General features: G+C 50.5%; 1 protein-coding gene across 1 annotated transcript; it reads left to right on the top strand.

Annotated features, from left to right (window-relative positions):
* The first annotated feature begins 2,126 nt into the window (after window positions 1–2,126).
* Window positions 2,127–15,007, top strand: CLCN6 (chloride voltage-gated channel 6). The gene is made up of 22 exons (XM_048519456.1): window positions 2,127–2,195; window positions 3,057–3,122; window positions 4,177–4,242; window positions 4,475–4,541; window positions 4,816–4,922; window positions 5,221–5,347; window positions 5,805–5,872; window positions 6,110–6,168; window positions 6,352–6,484; window positions 6,830–6,943; window positions 7,426–7,592; window positions 8,250–8,376; window positions 8,733–8,862; window positions 9,242–9,395; window positions 9,483–9,642; window positions 10,032–10,138; window positions 10,261–10,447; window positions 10,828–10,985; window positions 11,109–11,265; window positions 11,447–11,554; window positions 11,685–11,810; window positions 14,242–15,007. Exons 3-22 carry the CDS (start codon window positions 4,210–4,212, stop codon window positions 14,320–14,322), a joined length of 2,370 nt encoding a protein of 789 aa, XP_048375413.1. The 5' UTR covers window positions 2,127–2,195; window positions 3,057–3,122; window positions 4,177–4,209; the 3' UTR covers window positions 14,323–15,007.
* The last annotated feature ends 1,059 nt before the right edge of the window (window positions 15,008–16,066 follow it).

Genomic DNA, 16,066 nt, shown 5'->3' with positions numbered 1-16,066 from the left:
TTGTAAGCGCAAAGCAGTAACGAAGGGCAACCAATCTGACTTGACAGCAGTGGGTGTGGGCTTACCTGGGGTTGCTGTGTATACCCAGCAAGACCTTTGGCCGTCCCTGCTCTGAAGCACCTCTTTTAAAGAGACCAAACAGAGAGCATCATCACTCAGCATTTTAGGTTGAACGTGCTCCATTGACTAACGCAGGTATGTGGCCCCTCCTCTCCTTCCTTGGAGCCTCTCCATATCTTGGATGCTGTTTGTTCTTGTTTCTCCCGCTTCCCCATGCTTCCTTCTCTCTGGAGTGGTGGCATCGGCCATTGCTGTTTCACAGGGCATTTGTGGTTGCTGGTTCTGACTGAAATTGATTTGGGGGAGGCCCCCCCTGCCTGCCTAGGAAGAGAGCGCTTGCTTCATATGCATCCCCGCTGGGGGGGGGGGGGAGGCTCAAGATGCAAGAAGACCTTGGAGAGCACTTCTGGTTTGAGGCTGTCATGCTGCGAAGGCTAGACTGACGGTCTGACTTAGCAAAAGGCAACTTCGCTTGTTTGTGCATTCCAAGGCGCCCTCAGTGTGGTAGGAGGCGAAGGGGCGTGATGTGTGCGTGCTCACTGTTGCTGCTCAGAGTAACTAAGGCACTTTCTCTTAGCCTTCCTTTCCCTTCCTACAGGTTGTTAGAGCAGCAGATGGGGCAAAAATGCAGAAGGGGAATTTGAGATTGCGGAAAGGCTGAACTGTTTGGAAGTTTACGTTTAGAAAATAAGAGGCCAAAGGAGGGGGACGTAATAGAAGTTTATAAAATTATCCACTGGGTGGAGAAAATAGATGGGAAGATCTTTCTTGCCCTCTCACCTCATCTTCGGCACCTGATGAAGCCGAGGAGAATCAGTTCAGGACAGATCCAACAGAAGCACCTCTTCTAGGATCAGAATATGTTTGCGGCTCTACAGATACTGAGGGATAAATTAGAACTATAATTCTCTTATGGCTCTCCTCATTTAAGCAAGCATGGCCCAATTGGCAACAAATGCTGGTAGGGGCTGATGGGAATTGTAGTTCCTGAACATCTGGAGAGCCGCAGGTTCCCTACCCCTGCTCTAGATTGTGGCGTTTGCTGCCAGTGGAAACGTTGATGGCCAGGAGTATAGATAACTCTCAAAGGAGTTTAGACAGAATTCATAGAGGGGGCATCTTTCAGTGGCTTCTAGCCATGGTTAATAAAGGGAACCTCCATATTCAAAGGCAGCAGATGTTTAAATACCAGTGCTGGGAGGCAGCAGCTTGGCCTCTATCCTGGTTGGCCACTAGGAGAGAGTTAATCTGATGGATGTTCCCAAACTCAGTTTTGATCTTAGCGAGGGGATCTACTTTCAAATTTATAATGCCTTCCTTTATTCAAAGGTAGCCAATTTGTTATAAAAAAAAGGGAACATGGAGATGGGTCCATCTGCCTTCCCCTTCTGACCTCGTAGATGCCTGTTTCTTGTGCTGAGAGGGTTAATTCAGTTGGTTTTCAACCCCTGGCTTTGTTTGCAGACTTATCAGATGTTTCTCAATGGGATACTCAGTAAACACCCCAGAAAGATGCATGCCCAACACTGCTGGTCATTCCCTGCGATACTGATGCCCATGGGGTTAATGGGAGTGTCCTAGGGCATTCCCCCTTGTCTGCAAAGGGCAGCAGGGTCTTTGAATTAATTTCACAACTTTTGACTTGTATTTTGACTTAGTGTTGACATTAATGTACTGTTTTCCTCCAATTTTTTTGTATGTATCCCCAAATATTATTGCATGTTTCCCAAATTGGGAACTACCGCTTTAACCCAGTGTTAAGGACCCGTGCAAATTATTTTGGTTTGCTTCCTGACTGGATTATCATTTATTTACTTGATTTGTATACCACTTTTCTCCCCAATGTTGACCCAAGGCTATTTACAATGTTCCCCACTCCTACATTTCATCCTCACAACCACTCTTTGAGATAGGTTGGTTCCATGGCAGAGTTGGGATTCGAATCTGGGTCTTCCAAATCCTGGTACGACACTCTAAACACTTCAGCTTGCTGGCTCTCAATTAGCAATGAACAACCTTTTGTTTCCAGCACAGTTTGACTCAGCATGTCTGTAAGTCTTGAATTTCCTTCCTAGACTATCCTGGGAGAAACTCAGGAGGAAGATGACGAGATTCTGCCACGTAAGGACTATGAGGTGAGGGTCTTTAATATGCTGACTGGATGCCGGGAGGACAAATAGTGGGTTAAGATGGGGGAGGGGGTTGTGCTTTTGTTTTCTCTTTCACTGGGGCTAATTCATCAGGAGTTAGTCATTTTGGGAAACCCCTCTTATCTTTTCTTGCTGTGTCGAAACCATACTAGTTGTTCTGTAACTACTTTCCTCGGAGCATACTCAGAGGGCAGCAGCAGACCTGCCAAACTAACTCCTTGTCATGAAGTCCAGCAAAGTGAGTGGCACACAATCTCTTAAGAGGAGGTTTTAATAGTCGGATGCCATCTATTTTTAAACTTAAATAAGGTTTGATATTTGAATGCTGCATATTAAGTCTTAATTTATTTTTATCTTGTTTTATTGTCTGTTTGTTAGTGTTGTACACCGCCCTGAGCCCTCCGGGGGAGGGCGGTATAAAAATGCAATAATAAACAAACAAACAAACAAACAATGTCACGTTTGCTTGCTCACCTGCATAACAGTCAGCCTTAATCACCTGTGGCCTCTGAGAAGCAGCCCCCTCCCTACACACCTGGCCTTCCAGTTGACAAGCCTTTCTTTTTGCCCCTGACTGATCCCTCTTGTACTGGTCTTAAATAAACAGCTGTCCAAGGGCCTTTGTGGAGGCGCTCAGCCATTCAGTGTTTCCTACCCCAGTTCAGTTTTTGTCCTAAGATAGGAGAAGCCCCTGACTGCTGGAACTCTTTTCAGGGCCACTGACTTGTGTGGATAAGTGCCGGCGTGAATGTAACCCCTGCCATTCTCGCCCATTGGGATGTCTCTCCTCTGAGATGACCTAGGGGGTCTCATGGCAATTGGGGGGGTTGTTTTGCTTTCTTGCAGAGCTTGGACTATGACCGCTGCATCAACGAACCCTACTTGGAAGTGCTGGAAAATTTAGAAAACAGGGTAGGACTTTTTTCTGCCCTTCATTTCAATAATCCGGAGGAGGAAGTGAAAGGAATGATTCCCTGCAGTTTTGGTCGGGAGCTACTTGTTATCTGGCAAGGATGCTGGTTTGCTGTTCAGCTGGCATTGAGTGCAGGGAGGCAAGAATAGTGGAATATGAGGCATGGGAGGGGCAGCATGCCGGAAGTCTAGCTGGGTACAGAGCAACATTTAATTCTGAAACAGAGAATTTCCAAGGCACCAGTGTGAACAATGAGTCCTCTTGTGCTTGCTGCGAGGGGAGATTAAGGGAAAGGTACTCTGTGTAGACTCTGGAGCTCTTAGTCTGCAAGCACTGGGCATGAACCCTGGTGTTGGAACCTTGTTTGTGGGCTTGGGGCAGAGGTGGGATCCAGCAGGTTCTCACAGGTTCCCGAGAGTAGGTTATTAATTATTTGTGTGTGCCGAGAGGGGGTTACTCATTGGTGATTTTGCCACGTGATTTTTGCCTTAGTTACGCCCCTCCTCTTCAGCAGCAGCGCGCAGAACTCTGCAAGCAGGGGCTCTAGCAAGGGAGGTGCACCGGTGAAATGCAAGTGGCAGCTCATGCGCCTGTGTGCATCTATATGGGCTTCCTCAGCCTGCAAGCGACCAGCGCCGCAGCAGCTGCGTCCTTGCCACAGCCCCGCCCTGGAATGCCCCGCCCCTGGAATGTCCAGTTACGCCCCCTCATGCCCCGTCCAGCCCCATTGGCGCTACACCACAGTTTGAATCCCACCACCATGGGAACCTGTTACTAAAATTTTTGGATCCCACCACTGGCTTGGGGTTGATCAAATTAGGCTCTGCAGCAGAAGCTGAATGCTGGAGTCTTTGCCAAAAAAGGTGGATGGGACAGTGCTACACCATGAGGTCTAGAAGCTTAATTTTTTAGAAAGTAGGTTGGGTTAGGTTTGTAGATTTTCCGGTGTAGATAAAATGTACAGGTTGTACTGATGCCATGTCTTCTGCGATGCCGGTATGCCTGTTCTGATGGGCGTGTACCTTTCCCCCCCCCCCCTCCTCTGCATGACAGAAAGCCCGGCGGTACGAAGCGGTGAAGTGGTTTATGGTTTTTGCTATTGGAGTTTGTACTGGACTGGTAAGGCGCTTTCTTCTCTGCCGAAGGTCTGTGTTTCTTGTGTTGTCTTTATGCAGGATGCGTGGGGGGCAGCTGAGTGGGGTCCTACTTAGGTTTTCAGCTAAACAAAAGTGTGTGTGTGTTACAGACCATTGAGTCACTCCTGACTTAAGGTTTTCAAGGCAAGGGGCCCAGAGTGACATTTGCAAGGCCATTCACAGGACAAACACACACACCATTTCTTCTCTTGCAGGTGGGCCTCTTTGTGGACTTTTTCGTCCGGCTCTTCTCCCAACTGAAGTTCCGGGTGGTTCAGAGCTGTATCCTCTCTGTGTTTTGCACCTCAGGGAGCCTCTGTCAGGCCTCAGTGGGTGGAGAAGCCATGGGGAGCAACCTGAGGGCCCCCTTCACCAGCCTTCTTGGCTTTGAGGGGCTCCAACTGCACAGCCCGTCCTGCCTGCTCATTGGAGCAAAGTCCAGGAACCTCTGCTTAGCCTGGCCTACAGGGTGGCTGGTGGGAGGGAGGTCGGAGTCCTGCCTGGGCAAAGGGTTGGTGAGTTGGCTGGACCCATTTCCTTGACTCTGCTCCCGCAGCGGTGGAGGAATGCAGTGAGAAAGGCTGCCTGGCTGTCTCCCTGCTGGAGCTGTTGGGCTTCAACCTGACCTTCGTCTTCTTGGCCAGTCTGCTCGTCTTGATCCAGGTAATGCTGCGCAGCCAGTCTGAAGGAAGCCCGCCCAAGTTCCTTCTGCACGTCCTACTTATTATTGTAATTTTTAAAAACATTTTCATACCACTTTTGGCCCAATCAGGGTCCATCAGGCCACAAACATTTATAAAGTTAAACAAGTAACTACGGTTAAAATATAATATTCATTTAAAAACACGTATGCAACAGCGGAAGGAGAGCCAGTCAGCGTTATGGGGGGTTTGCTGGGTGAAACAAAAAAGTATTCGCCGCTAGGAAAATACGCCAGCGCATGAATGTGTTCTCTTTGTAGCCTGTGGCCACCGGCTCTGGCATCCCAGAGATCAAATGCTACTTGAACGGGGTGAAGGTGCCAGGAATCGTTCGGCTCCGAACTCTGGTGTGCAAAGCGCTTGGCGTGCTCTTCAGCGTGGCTGGAGGTAAGATCAGAGATGTCTGGTGGCTTTTCTCTCTCTGTGGCGTAGTGTGGCAGCAGTGGCGTAAGAGGTTAAGAGCTCGTGTATCTAATCTGGAGGAACAGGGTTTGATTCCCAGCTCTGCCGCCTGAGCTATGGAGGCTTATCTGGGGAATTCAGATTAGCCTGTACACTCCCACACACGCCAACTGGGTGACCTTGGGTGACCTAGTCACAGCTTCTCGGAGCTCTCTCAGCCCCACCCACCTCACAGGGTGTTGGTTGTGAGTGGGGGAAGGGCAAGGAGACTGTAAGCCCCTTTGAGTCTCCTGCAGGAGAGAAAGGGGGGGATATTAATCCAAACTCTTCTTCTTCTGTGTTGAGAGATGTTTTGTGACATCTCTTTCCCTTCTGGCTGTCTGGTCTCAGTGATCTTTGTAGGTGATGAAGTATGTCTTGAGCATTGTTGTTCTTTTTCTAGGTCTCTTCGTAGGGAAGGAGGGACCCATGATACACAGTGGAGCCGTGGTAGGGGCTGGCTTACCTCAGGTGAGTCCCAGTACGGTCACTCATTCTGGCTGGCCAGCAGAGCCAGCTTTTCCCTTGTCTACAAGCACGCTGCTGATATGGCAGAGCTGTGTCCTTGTAAAAAAATGTTTTTCGAGTTCTTCAGCAAGTTAATTCAATTTCAGGCCTGTTTCTAGAGAGGAGAGAGTCCTTCCGGGGTCTCTGGGCTGGGTTTTGGCTGATGAGGTTCTATCCACCTTTCTTTCCTCTTCTCTCCAGTTCCAGAGCATCTCCTTAAAGAAGATCCAGTTTAACTTTCCTTATTTCCGCAGCGACAGGTACAGTACCATATCAGGGAGGGGCTCAGGGGAGGGAAACAGCCGAGAAGCTGAAGAGCAGCCGGGCTAATGCAGACTGCAGAACAAATTCTTTCCTCTCGGCCTGCTGGCTTCCTCCCGGTGCCCAAAGGAGTCTTGCGCCAGCTTAGAGAAGCCTCCTGATTGTTTGCTCTCTCTGATTAGGGACAAAAGGGACTTCGTGTCTGCAGGAGCTGCGGCCGGGGTGGCTGCAGCTTTCGGCGCCCCGATTGGGGGCACGCTGTTCAGCTTAGAGGAAGGTTCGTCCTTCTGGAACCAGGGCCTGACATGGAAAGTGGTGAGGACCCAACAGAGACACGCTCAGGCACAGTCCGAGGCAGACCTTCAGGCCCTCTGGTTCAACTGAGACTTGTCTGCTTCTACTGCCCAGGGGCTGTGCAGGGACACAGGCCTTTCCTGACCTGAGTTCCTTTTAACTGGGGTTGCTGGGGATTGGACCCAGGACATTCAACACGCAAAACAGGTGCTCCACCACTGAGCCGTGGAGCCTACCTATAATATGGAACCTTCTGGATTTCCTTTTCTTGTTTGCTGCATAGAATCCATTTGACAGAGAAGCAGAATTAATGGTTATTAAAGAACAAAGTGTCCAAGTGCCTTATCTTCCCCCCTCTGCTTCCAGCTGTTCTGTTCCATGTCGGCCACCTTCACCCTGAACTTCTTCCGTTCTGGAATTCAGTTTGGAAGCTGGGGATCCTTCCAACTCCCAGGTTTGCTGAACTTTGGGGAGTTTAAGGTGCGTGGCACTTGGAACCTTTCTCTCTGTGGCCGTTTTTGGCATTTGAAAAATATTATGTGCTATATTCTGTTCCATAGAAAGATGATAGTAGGGTTTCATATTCCTCCGCCACAGAACAAAACATGCTGGATCTTCTTTGTTGTAGAGTTTTCTGCCTGGGTCCCAGTGCCTACCTAGCCCTGCTCCCCCCACCCATCTGTTTGAAAGTCTGAAAGTAAAAAATACACATTGGCATAAATTGTATCAAAGTACCATATTAAATAATTCCCAAAATAATGGTTTTGGAAAAGGCAGCCTGTAAAGATGAATGATAATTCTCATATTCGTTTGGGTTTATATTTTATTGCAGAAGCATAACATTTTCTTGACCGAACTATCATCTTTCTGTGGAACAGAGTAGAGTGCCAATGTAGCAGGGATACAGTGTTGTGCCTTGACTGCGCTGTGCTTGATATTGATTCCCCTGGTCCACTTTCCAGTGCTCGGAGTCTGACAAGAAATGCCACCTGTGGACAGTCGTGGACTTGGGCTTCTTCATCCTGATGGGGGTCATGGGGGGCCTCCTGGGGGCCACCTTCAACTGCATCAACAAGAGGCTGGCCAAGTACCGCATGCGGAACGTGCACCCCAAGCCCAAGCTGGTCAGGTATCTAGATGCTTTCCCTGTCGGTTGCGATGTGATCTGTTTCCTTTCTTTGCCCAGCTGCTTGTGGTAGAACAGAGCCCACTTGGGGTCGCCAATCTCAGAGGTGCATTTTGGCTCTGAGCGAAGGAGCGTGTAGCCCCCACTATGCAGACAGATATCAAGCAAGCCATAAGTTAGTTGTGTTGGCTGTAGAGAGCCAGTGTGGTGTAGTGGTTAAGAGCAGGTGCACTCTAATCTAGAGAACCGGGTTTGATTCCCCGCTCTGCCACTTGAGCTGTGGAGGCTTATCTGGTGAACCAGATTAGCTTGTGCACTCCAACAGACGTCAGCTGGGTGACCTTGGGCTAGTCGCAGTTCTTTGGCGCTCTCTCAGCCCGACCTAACTCACAGGGTGTTTGTTGTGAGGGGGGAAGGGAAAGGAGTTTGTAAGCCCCTTTGAGACTCCTTACAGAGCCCCTTTGAGACTCCCCTTCCTCTCACTGAGCAGACAGATATGAAACAAGCAAGCCAAAAGTTCACTGTGTTGGCCATCAGCCTTCACCGTCCCCACAAGGGTCCCTCCACTTCCGCAGCCTCCTCTCCAAAGGGCTGGGCCACATCCAGCAACTCTTAAGCTGTGGGTGGTCCCTGCATGGTTTCTGTCTTTCTCGCTTGCAGAGTCTTGGAGAGCCTGCTGGTGTGTCTAACGACCACCCTTGTGGTGTTTGTCGCTTCCATGGTTCTAGGGGAATGCCGCCCGATGTCTTCCGCCGGCCACGGGGAGAACGGCTCTTTGGGCTTGCAGGTAATTGCGTGTGCCGCGAGCCCCCAGGTGCATCCAAGAGGCCTCCAAGGGGCTTGGGCTCCTCCAAGCCAAAGCTGTCCAGGGGACGTGAACTGTGCCTGCTCGCTTTAGTCTTTGTCTCAGTTGACTTTCTGCATCTGGTCCACAAAGCTGTGGCCTTTCTAGTCAGCGTTGCCCTTGTAGCGTTTCCTGGTGCTGAACCCAGGAGCAGGAGGGGAGGCTCGTCAGTCATTTCTTCTGTCCTCTGAAATCTGGGAAGACATAGAGTGCTGTGCAGTCTTGTTCGGCCTTGCTTCTAGAGGTCGGATTCAGTTTATTCCAGCATACCAAAAGCCACCTTTGATTGCTGTTTTTAGGACTCCTCCTCTGAAGAAGTAAATACGAGCATCAAGTTCTTTTTCTGCCCCAACGACACTTACAATGACATGGCGACGCTTTTCTTCAACCCGCAAGAGTCGGCCATCTTGCAGCTCTTCCACCAGGAGGGTGAGTGCGAGAGCAGGTTTGCAGGGGCTCGAGGTCAGGTTGCCAGCTTTATGTTAGGAAATTCCTGGAGTTTGGGGGTGGAGCTTGGGGAAGCCAGGTGTGGGGAGGGGAGGGTCCTCGCACTAAGATCGCTTCTTAGTGATATTTCTTGCACAACTTGTGAATCCACATCTGCTTCCTCCTGAATCTGCTGATTTTTTTCCCTTAAACTTCTAAGGGCAATCAACATCTGTTTGTTATTATTTGGCTTGACAACCTCAGTTCTTCTGTAGGCTTCCGTAAGGGGGGCGGAGCTTTTTTGTTGTGGGGCGTGGCCGCTCGTTTCAGGGCGGAGCTTCTGTGGGCCTCCACTCAGCCCCCTCTCCCCGTTGTCTTGCAGGTACTTTCAGCCCAGTCACACTTTCCCTGTTCTTCCTTCTCTATTTCTTACTCTCCTGTTGGACCTATGGGATTTCTGTGCCCAGCGGCCTCTTTGTGCCGTCGCTGCTCTGTGGGGCCGCCTTTGGACGCCTAGTCGCCAACCTCCTCAAAAGGTGCCTCCTTCGCTTCGGGTTCACTTTGTGGGGTGCGGCCTCTGCCCCCCAGCCCTGATGCCCCCCTTTGTCTCTGCTTCTCCTCAGCTACATTGGCTTGGACCACATCTATTCGGGGACCTTCGCACTGATCGGAGCTGCCGCTTTCCTGGGCGGGGTGGTCCGCATGACCATCAGCCTCACCGTTATCCTGATCGAGTCCACCAATGAGATCAGCTACGGGCTCCCGATCATGGTCACCCTCATGGTGAGTCACCAGAGTAAGGACCGCCTCCTTCCGTACATCTCTGTTTGGCAACTGCAGACATCAGCCTGGGGACATTTCATTCCATATGCTCCACCAGGTGGTGTATAGGAATGGCACTTTTGATGAGTCCATTTGGACTAAACTATTGATAAGACTCTGAATGGCTGTTGTATCCATCTGTCTCTTATGGACAATTGTTTTATTGTATTTTGGAATGCCAATAAAGGCTTGTCTATGTCTATGTTGGGCACGCCCCTGATACTGGAATAATGGGTTTTCCCCGCATGGGATATTTGTTAGGGCATAATGTCAAAAGGATTCTGATGGTGGAAAAAGTGTGTCTGCGCATAGAGATGTTTGGTGGAAAACGTGTTCCCACTCCGTTCCAGGTAGCCAAGTGGACCGGGGACTTCTTTAACAAGGGCATCTACGACATCCATGTGAACTTGCGAGGGGTGCCGCTTCTGGAATGGGAAACGGAAGCAGAAATGGACAAGTGAGTCAGTCGATGTGAAAACAAACAGAAGCAGGCCGTCTTAATCGGGGGAGGGGTGAACCTTGTGCCTGATTGATGGGTGCAGCTGACGGCAGTTTAATCTTTCTCGTGGCCCCCTCCAGGCTCAGAGCCAGTGATATCATGGAGCCCAACCTGATGTATGTTTACCCCCACACACGGATACAGTCCCTGGTGAGCATCCTGCGCACCACGGTCCATCACGCCTTTCCTGTGGTCACAGAAAACCGGGCCTATGAGAGGGAATTCATGAAGTGGGACCAGCTGATCAGCAACAACATCAAATTCAAGGTGAGGTTTTGCCCCCGTTGCCAAGGAAGAGAAGGACAGGTTTGGCCCCCATTGCCAAGGAAGAGGAGAACAGGTTTGGCCCCCGTTGCCAAGGAAGAGGAGAACTGGTTTGGCCCCCGTTGCCAAGGAAGAGGAGAACAGGTTTTGCCCCCGTTGCCAAGGAAGAGAAGAACAGGTTTTGCCCCTGTTGCCAAGGAAGAGGAGAACAGGTTTTGCCCCCGTTGCCAAGGAAGAGAAGAACAGTTTAGATTTATATCGGTTGTTTGGGTCCCAGTTTTGAAGTGGACTCTGCATTTTTTTTAACAGTTCTGTATGTGATAATGTGCGATTAAGGGTGGCTTGTTTCTTTCTTAAAATGTGTCCTTCCTCCCCCACCCCAGAAGTCCAGCATCCTGACTAGGGCCGGGGAGCAGCGCAAACGCAGCCAGTCCATGAAATCCTACCCGTCGAGCGAACTGCGCAACGTATGTGATGACCACGTTGTGGCGGAAGAACCTCCGGAGACGGAAGACATGCTGCAGCAGATGCTGGAGCGGAGGTGAGCGCAGGGCCCAACGCCACCCCCGGTGCAAGGAAGCGCTGCTCTCAATCCAGTGTCTTTGCCTGTTCCTGCGAGCCTCTTCTTCAGACCCTAATCCCAGGGCTGCTCTGTTTCTCCCAGGTACACTCCGTATCCTAACCTTTACCCAGACCAGTCACCCAGCGAGGAATGGACGATGGAAGAGCGCTTCCGGCCTCTGACCTTCCACGGCCTGATCTTGCGCTCGCAGCTGGTCACCTTGCTGGTGCGGGGTGTCTGTTACTCGGAGGGTCAGTCGGTGAGTTCCCATTGGTTGGCTGCCTTTCCTGCCTTAGAGGTGGTGGAGTCTTTCTAACTCTTCCTACCCTTGCAAATTAATGCCAAAGCTCCTTTGGGCAGGGGGGGGGGATGTCTGAAGCTGTTCTGTTTGCCGCCGTCCTTTCCCTGTCTTCTCCCATATCTGTGCTTGTGCCTCGCAGAGCGCCAGCCAGCCTCGTCTCTCCTACGCCGAGATGGCTGAGGATTACCCCCGCTACCCCGACATCCACGACCTGGACCTCACCCTGCTGAACCCCCGGATGATTGTGGTAAGGGGGACATTTCCTGCCTGTGGTCATGGCAGTGTGAAGGGCATGCAGAGCAGCCGGAACGGTTCTCTGTGTGATGAGGGTGGTGGGCTTCCCTGAGCTGCTTTCCTGGTCTCGCCCCCTTTGGCAGGACGTGACCCCCTATATGAACCCGTCTCCGTTCAGCGTCTCGCCCAACACTCACGTCTCTCAAGTATTCAATCTCTTCAGGACGATGGGGCTCCGGCATTTGCCAGTCGTCAACGCTGTTGGGGAGGTGAGTCCGTTTGGGCTTTTTTCGGGGGAGAGTCCCAGAGACTCTAGCCACACACACCCTTTGGATTAAATTTCTCTTTCAGTTGAGTATGTTTTTGTAGATGAGTGGGTGGGAAGCAGCCATTCTGTAGAGCTGACCGGGGCACATGGGAGGAAGTCTTCTCCTGGGGGCTAGTCAGGGTTCTGCCTGGTCAAGAGATTTTTGTTGGGGACTGCCTGCTTTTCACAAGGTGATAAAAAGGGGTGAGGTTCCCCTAACTCTGTTGGTTTCACCTCTCTCCCAATTGGCTTTGATTGGGCAAAATTCCACTGGGTGCAAAAGGGAGAAAAAAGGGTTTCCTCCAGTGGTGGGATCCAAAAATTTTAGTAACAGGTTCCCATGGTGGTGGGATTCAAACAGTAGCGTAGCACCAATGGGGCTGGGCGGGGCATGACGGGGGTGTGGCCGGGCATTCCAGGGGCGGGGCATTAATAATTTCTCTGTTACTGTAAAAAACTCTTACTGTAAAAAAAAGTTCCTAATTTCCAGTTGGTATCTTTCTGTCCATAATTTAAACTCATTATAGCAAGTTCTATCGTTACTGCCGACAGAAACAACTACTTCTCCTCCAATTGACTGCCTGTCAAATACTTAATACTTTCAAATACTTAATTTTGTTTTTAGAATCAAAAGAAGGATACTTTCCTTAAACAAGGAACTTTACCATATTTCTAAAACATGTTTTTAAAACAGCCCAATAGAGAGAATTATCCTGTTTTCTACCTTCGCTAACTAGCCACATAGGAAACAACAGGACTTTATGATTTTTGGACCTAATGGAATTTCTAACGGAAAAGCAGACCCAATTAGTAACCCCCTCTCGGCACACACAAATAATTAGTAACCCACTCTCAGGAACTGGTGAGAATCTGCTGGATCCTGGTTTCCTCTCCGTTCTGTTTCTCGTAATGATGAGCTCGTCCTCTGCATTCTTTACAGTGGAGGTCAGGGTGCGCTCCCTGCCATGAGACGCTTGCAGGAATGTTGGGATAAAAATGGGATGGCAGAGAGAGAGAAATGCTCTGTCAATAAGAGTCCTCCGTGGAAGGGAACAGGCTGGATCGGACCAAAGGCCAGAAGCGGAGCTCTCATGGGGGCATGTGGGCTCACATGTCCCTGAGTGCACGCCAGCTGGTCACATGGGGAGCAGGTGTTGCCCTGGGCACCACCACCACCACCCCACACTCCTCTGCCAAAGGCCCATCAGGTCCAGCCTTTTCTGCACAGTGGCCAACCAGCTGCCTCTGGAGAGTCCCTAACCAGGATGTCTCTAACTGCATCCTCCCCTTCCCCACCCCCGGGTCCCCAGCAACTGATAAAGGGCTCAAACTGATGGCTGCCCTGCCTATGTGTAGTTTGGCTTTTTTTAATGTTCTGTGGAAGAGCCAGGATCCAAAGCTGTCCTGCTCAGCCCACGTTGGCCACCAGAGGTCACTGGCCTCCCACAAGATCACCTAAAGCAGAGCAGGAGGGTCGATTTGCCAGCCCTGGAGCATCTGGGAGGCCGGCTGGATCATTAAGACCCAAGGAGACCTGCCAGCTGCATGAAGGCCAAAGCGGGTGTGAAAATGTAATCTCTGGTTCTGGGCGTGTGGCGCTGAGCACGCTGCCTTTCAGCCGGCTCTTTTCAAAGTGCTTCACTGGCACAAGCAGAAGATTGTCGGCGTTGATTTATTTGTTTTGTTTATTCACAAAATTTCTACAAGGGTCACCAAGATGGCCACCAGATTAAAAGATACTTATTATCAGCACAGTTTAAAACCAGTCACAGCCATCCCCCCAAAAACCCCACCAGTACACATCTTTAAAAGCAATTAAAACTGGAGTAGATACATAGGTGGAAAGACATAAAAACAGTTAAAACATTGGGCAGGAATGGATGGTGTGCTTTTCCAGCAAGAAAAGTTGTGCACTTCACAGTTATAAATATGTCTTGCTGGGATGTTGCGTGTAGGATATCATAGAATCATAGAGTTGGAAGAGACCCCAAGGGCCATTAAGTCCAACCCCCTGCAGTGCAGGAACACACAATCAAAGCGCTCCTGACAGATAGCCATCCAGCCTCTCTTTAAAAACCTCCCAAGAAGGAGACTCCACCACTCTCCGAGGCAGTGAATTCCACTGCTGAACAGCCCTAACTGTCAGGAAGTTTGGGCATCACCTTGCAGCCTAAAGGCAATCAAAGTTTTGATGGAGAGCACGAGGGGCTTCTTTCGCTGCAGCTGCCTGAGAGGGTCAGTGGGAAGGGGTGGGGACCCAAGCGGACTTTCCTACATCCTACCAAGAGCAGTACCCGGGTTCAAATCATGCCATCCTCTCCAGCTTCCGCTGGCTTTCACGGAGGTGGGAGCCAGTCTGTCTGACACCTCCCCTCTCCTCCGCTGCCTTCCAGATCGTCGGCATCATTACCCGGCACAACCTGACTCACGAATACCTGCAGGCGAGGCTCCGTCAGCACTACCAGACCATCTGACCACTTCCGACCCCTCTCCTCTCCACATCTCTCTCTGCTTCCTTCCCTGGAGGTTCCCCAGGTCCTTTACAAAACTGGACGGGTTGCGATGTCTACCTTGCGATGTCCAACCATCAGCCAGGAAACAAAGAAGCCGTAGAAGATTCTCCCTTCATTGGCTGGTTCTTGGGGGCTTGCTGCCTGGCATTAAAGGGCATCCACCCCCCCTGTTCCGGTGAGGCTTTGGAACCACGTGGCTGGAACGTTTCACTGGCCAGTTCTGTGGACGTACGATGAGAACGCTCATCCTTCTGCCGCATCCCAGACAGAAGGAATCCCATCCTTCTGTTTCCTCTTTGACTTTTCTGCATATGCTGCCTTACTGCACACCTGGCTTGCTGGCCCCAGGACTTAAGAACCGATTCCACGTTTTTCTTTATTCTAAACTTGGCCAGGCGCTTCTCGCAGCAGTATTAACATTTGTGGAAAGTTCGAGAGAGGGGCACACTGTCTTCTTCCTTTGCAGGGGATTCTGGAATTTCCTGGAGCTTGAATGTGTGTGTGTGTTTGTGTGTATATGTTTCTTTCCATTCCGTTTACAATTCTGTTTTTGTGGAAGCATTCCAAGCACATTTGACCTTTCTGAGTTGTACATGGCAAAAATTATGCGTTGGAGAGAAAAGTGAATAATCTTTGGACCGTTGTATATTTGTGTGCATTTCTTGTTGGGAGGGAAACCGTCTGTCCTTTGTCCAAGATGCTGAGAATGAGTTTGGGTGGAGGTTTTGGGTTAATTTGGACAGGGTCTGATAGCCAAGATACCCAACACACACAGTGACTGGACATACTCTGGGTTCAAGCTCAGGTGAACCTTTGAGTCTTACAAAGAGAGTCATGGAATCATAAGGCTGGAAGAGACCCCAAGGGCCATCCAGTCCAACCCCCTGCCTTGTGGGAACACACAATCAGAGCATTCCTGACAGATGGTCATCCAACCTCCCTTTAAAAACCTCCAAAGGAGGAGATTCCGCCACTCTGAGGCAGGGAACTCCACTGTTGAACAGCCCTGACAGTCAGGAAGTTCTTCCTAATGTTTAGGTGGAATCTCTTTTCCTGCACCTTGAATCCATTATTCTGTGTCTCAGTCACTGGAGCTGCAGAAAACAAGCTTTCTCCCTCTTCAACATGGCATCCCTTCAGATATTTAAACATGGCTATTATGTCCCCCCTTAACCTTCGCTTCTCCAGACCAAACATCACCAGCTCCCCAAGTCTCTTTGTAAGGCATGGACTCCAGACCTTTTACCATTTTGGTTGCCCTCTTCTGGACATGTCCCAGCTTGTCAATATCCTCTTTAAATTGCGGTGCCCAGAACTGAACACAGTACTCTAGGTGAGGTCTGACCAATGCAGAATAGAGTGGTACAATTGTTTCCCTCGATCTAGACCAGGGGTCCCCAAACTACGGCCCGGGGGCCAAATCAGGCCCCCGGAAGACATTTATCCGGCCCGCTGGGCAGAAGCAGATCTCCCCCTTCTCTATCTCCTTTTCCCCAGGTTTACAAACAGCATTAAGCGCGGGCGACTCGCTGCTCATTCCAAGCGGCCGGGGGGGACCGTACCAATGCAGCAAGGGGGGGAGAAAGAAAGGCGGCAGAGCTGCCTTTCTCCTCCTCCCCCCCTTGCCGCATTGGTATGGTCCCCTCCGGCCGCTTGGAATGAGCAGCGAGTCGCCCAACGCTGAGGCTGTTTGTAAACCTGGGGT

Source organism: Sphaerodactylus townsendi, linkage group LG16, assembly GCF_021028975.2.
Source record: "Sphaerodactylus townsendi isolate TG3544 linkage group LG16, MPM_Stown_v2.3, whole genome shotgun sequence".
In the NCBI taxonomy this organism is placed as follows: Eukaryota; Metazoa; Chordata; class Lepidosauria; order Squamata; family Sphaerodactylidae; genus Sphaerodactylus; species Sphaerodactylus townsendi.
The sequence above is the reverse complement of the archived record's forward strand: the minus strand, read 5'-3'. Positions and strand labels throughout refer to the sequence as shown.

Coding starts and splice junctions, on each gene's coding strand:
- CLCN6 (XM_048519456.1), top strand. CDS start 4,210: ATGGTTTTTGCTATTGGAGTTTGTACTGGACTG. Junction 9,643..10,031: donor CGATCATGGTCACCCTCATG/GTGAGTCACCAG, acceptor ACTCCGTTCCAG/GTAGCCAAGTGGACCGGGGA. Junction 11,555..11,684: donor TGAACCCCCGGATGATTGTG/GTAAGGGGGACA, acceptor CCCCTTTGGCAG/GACGTGACCCCCTATATGAA.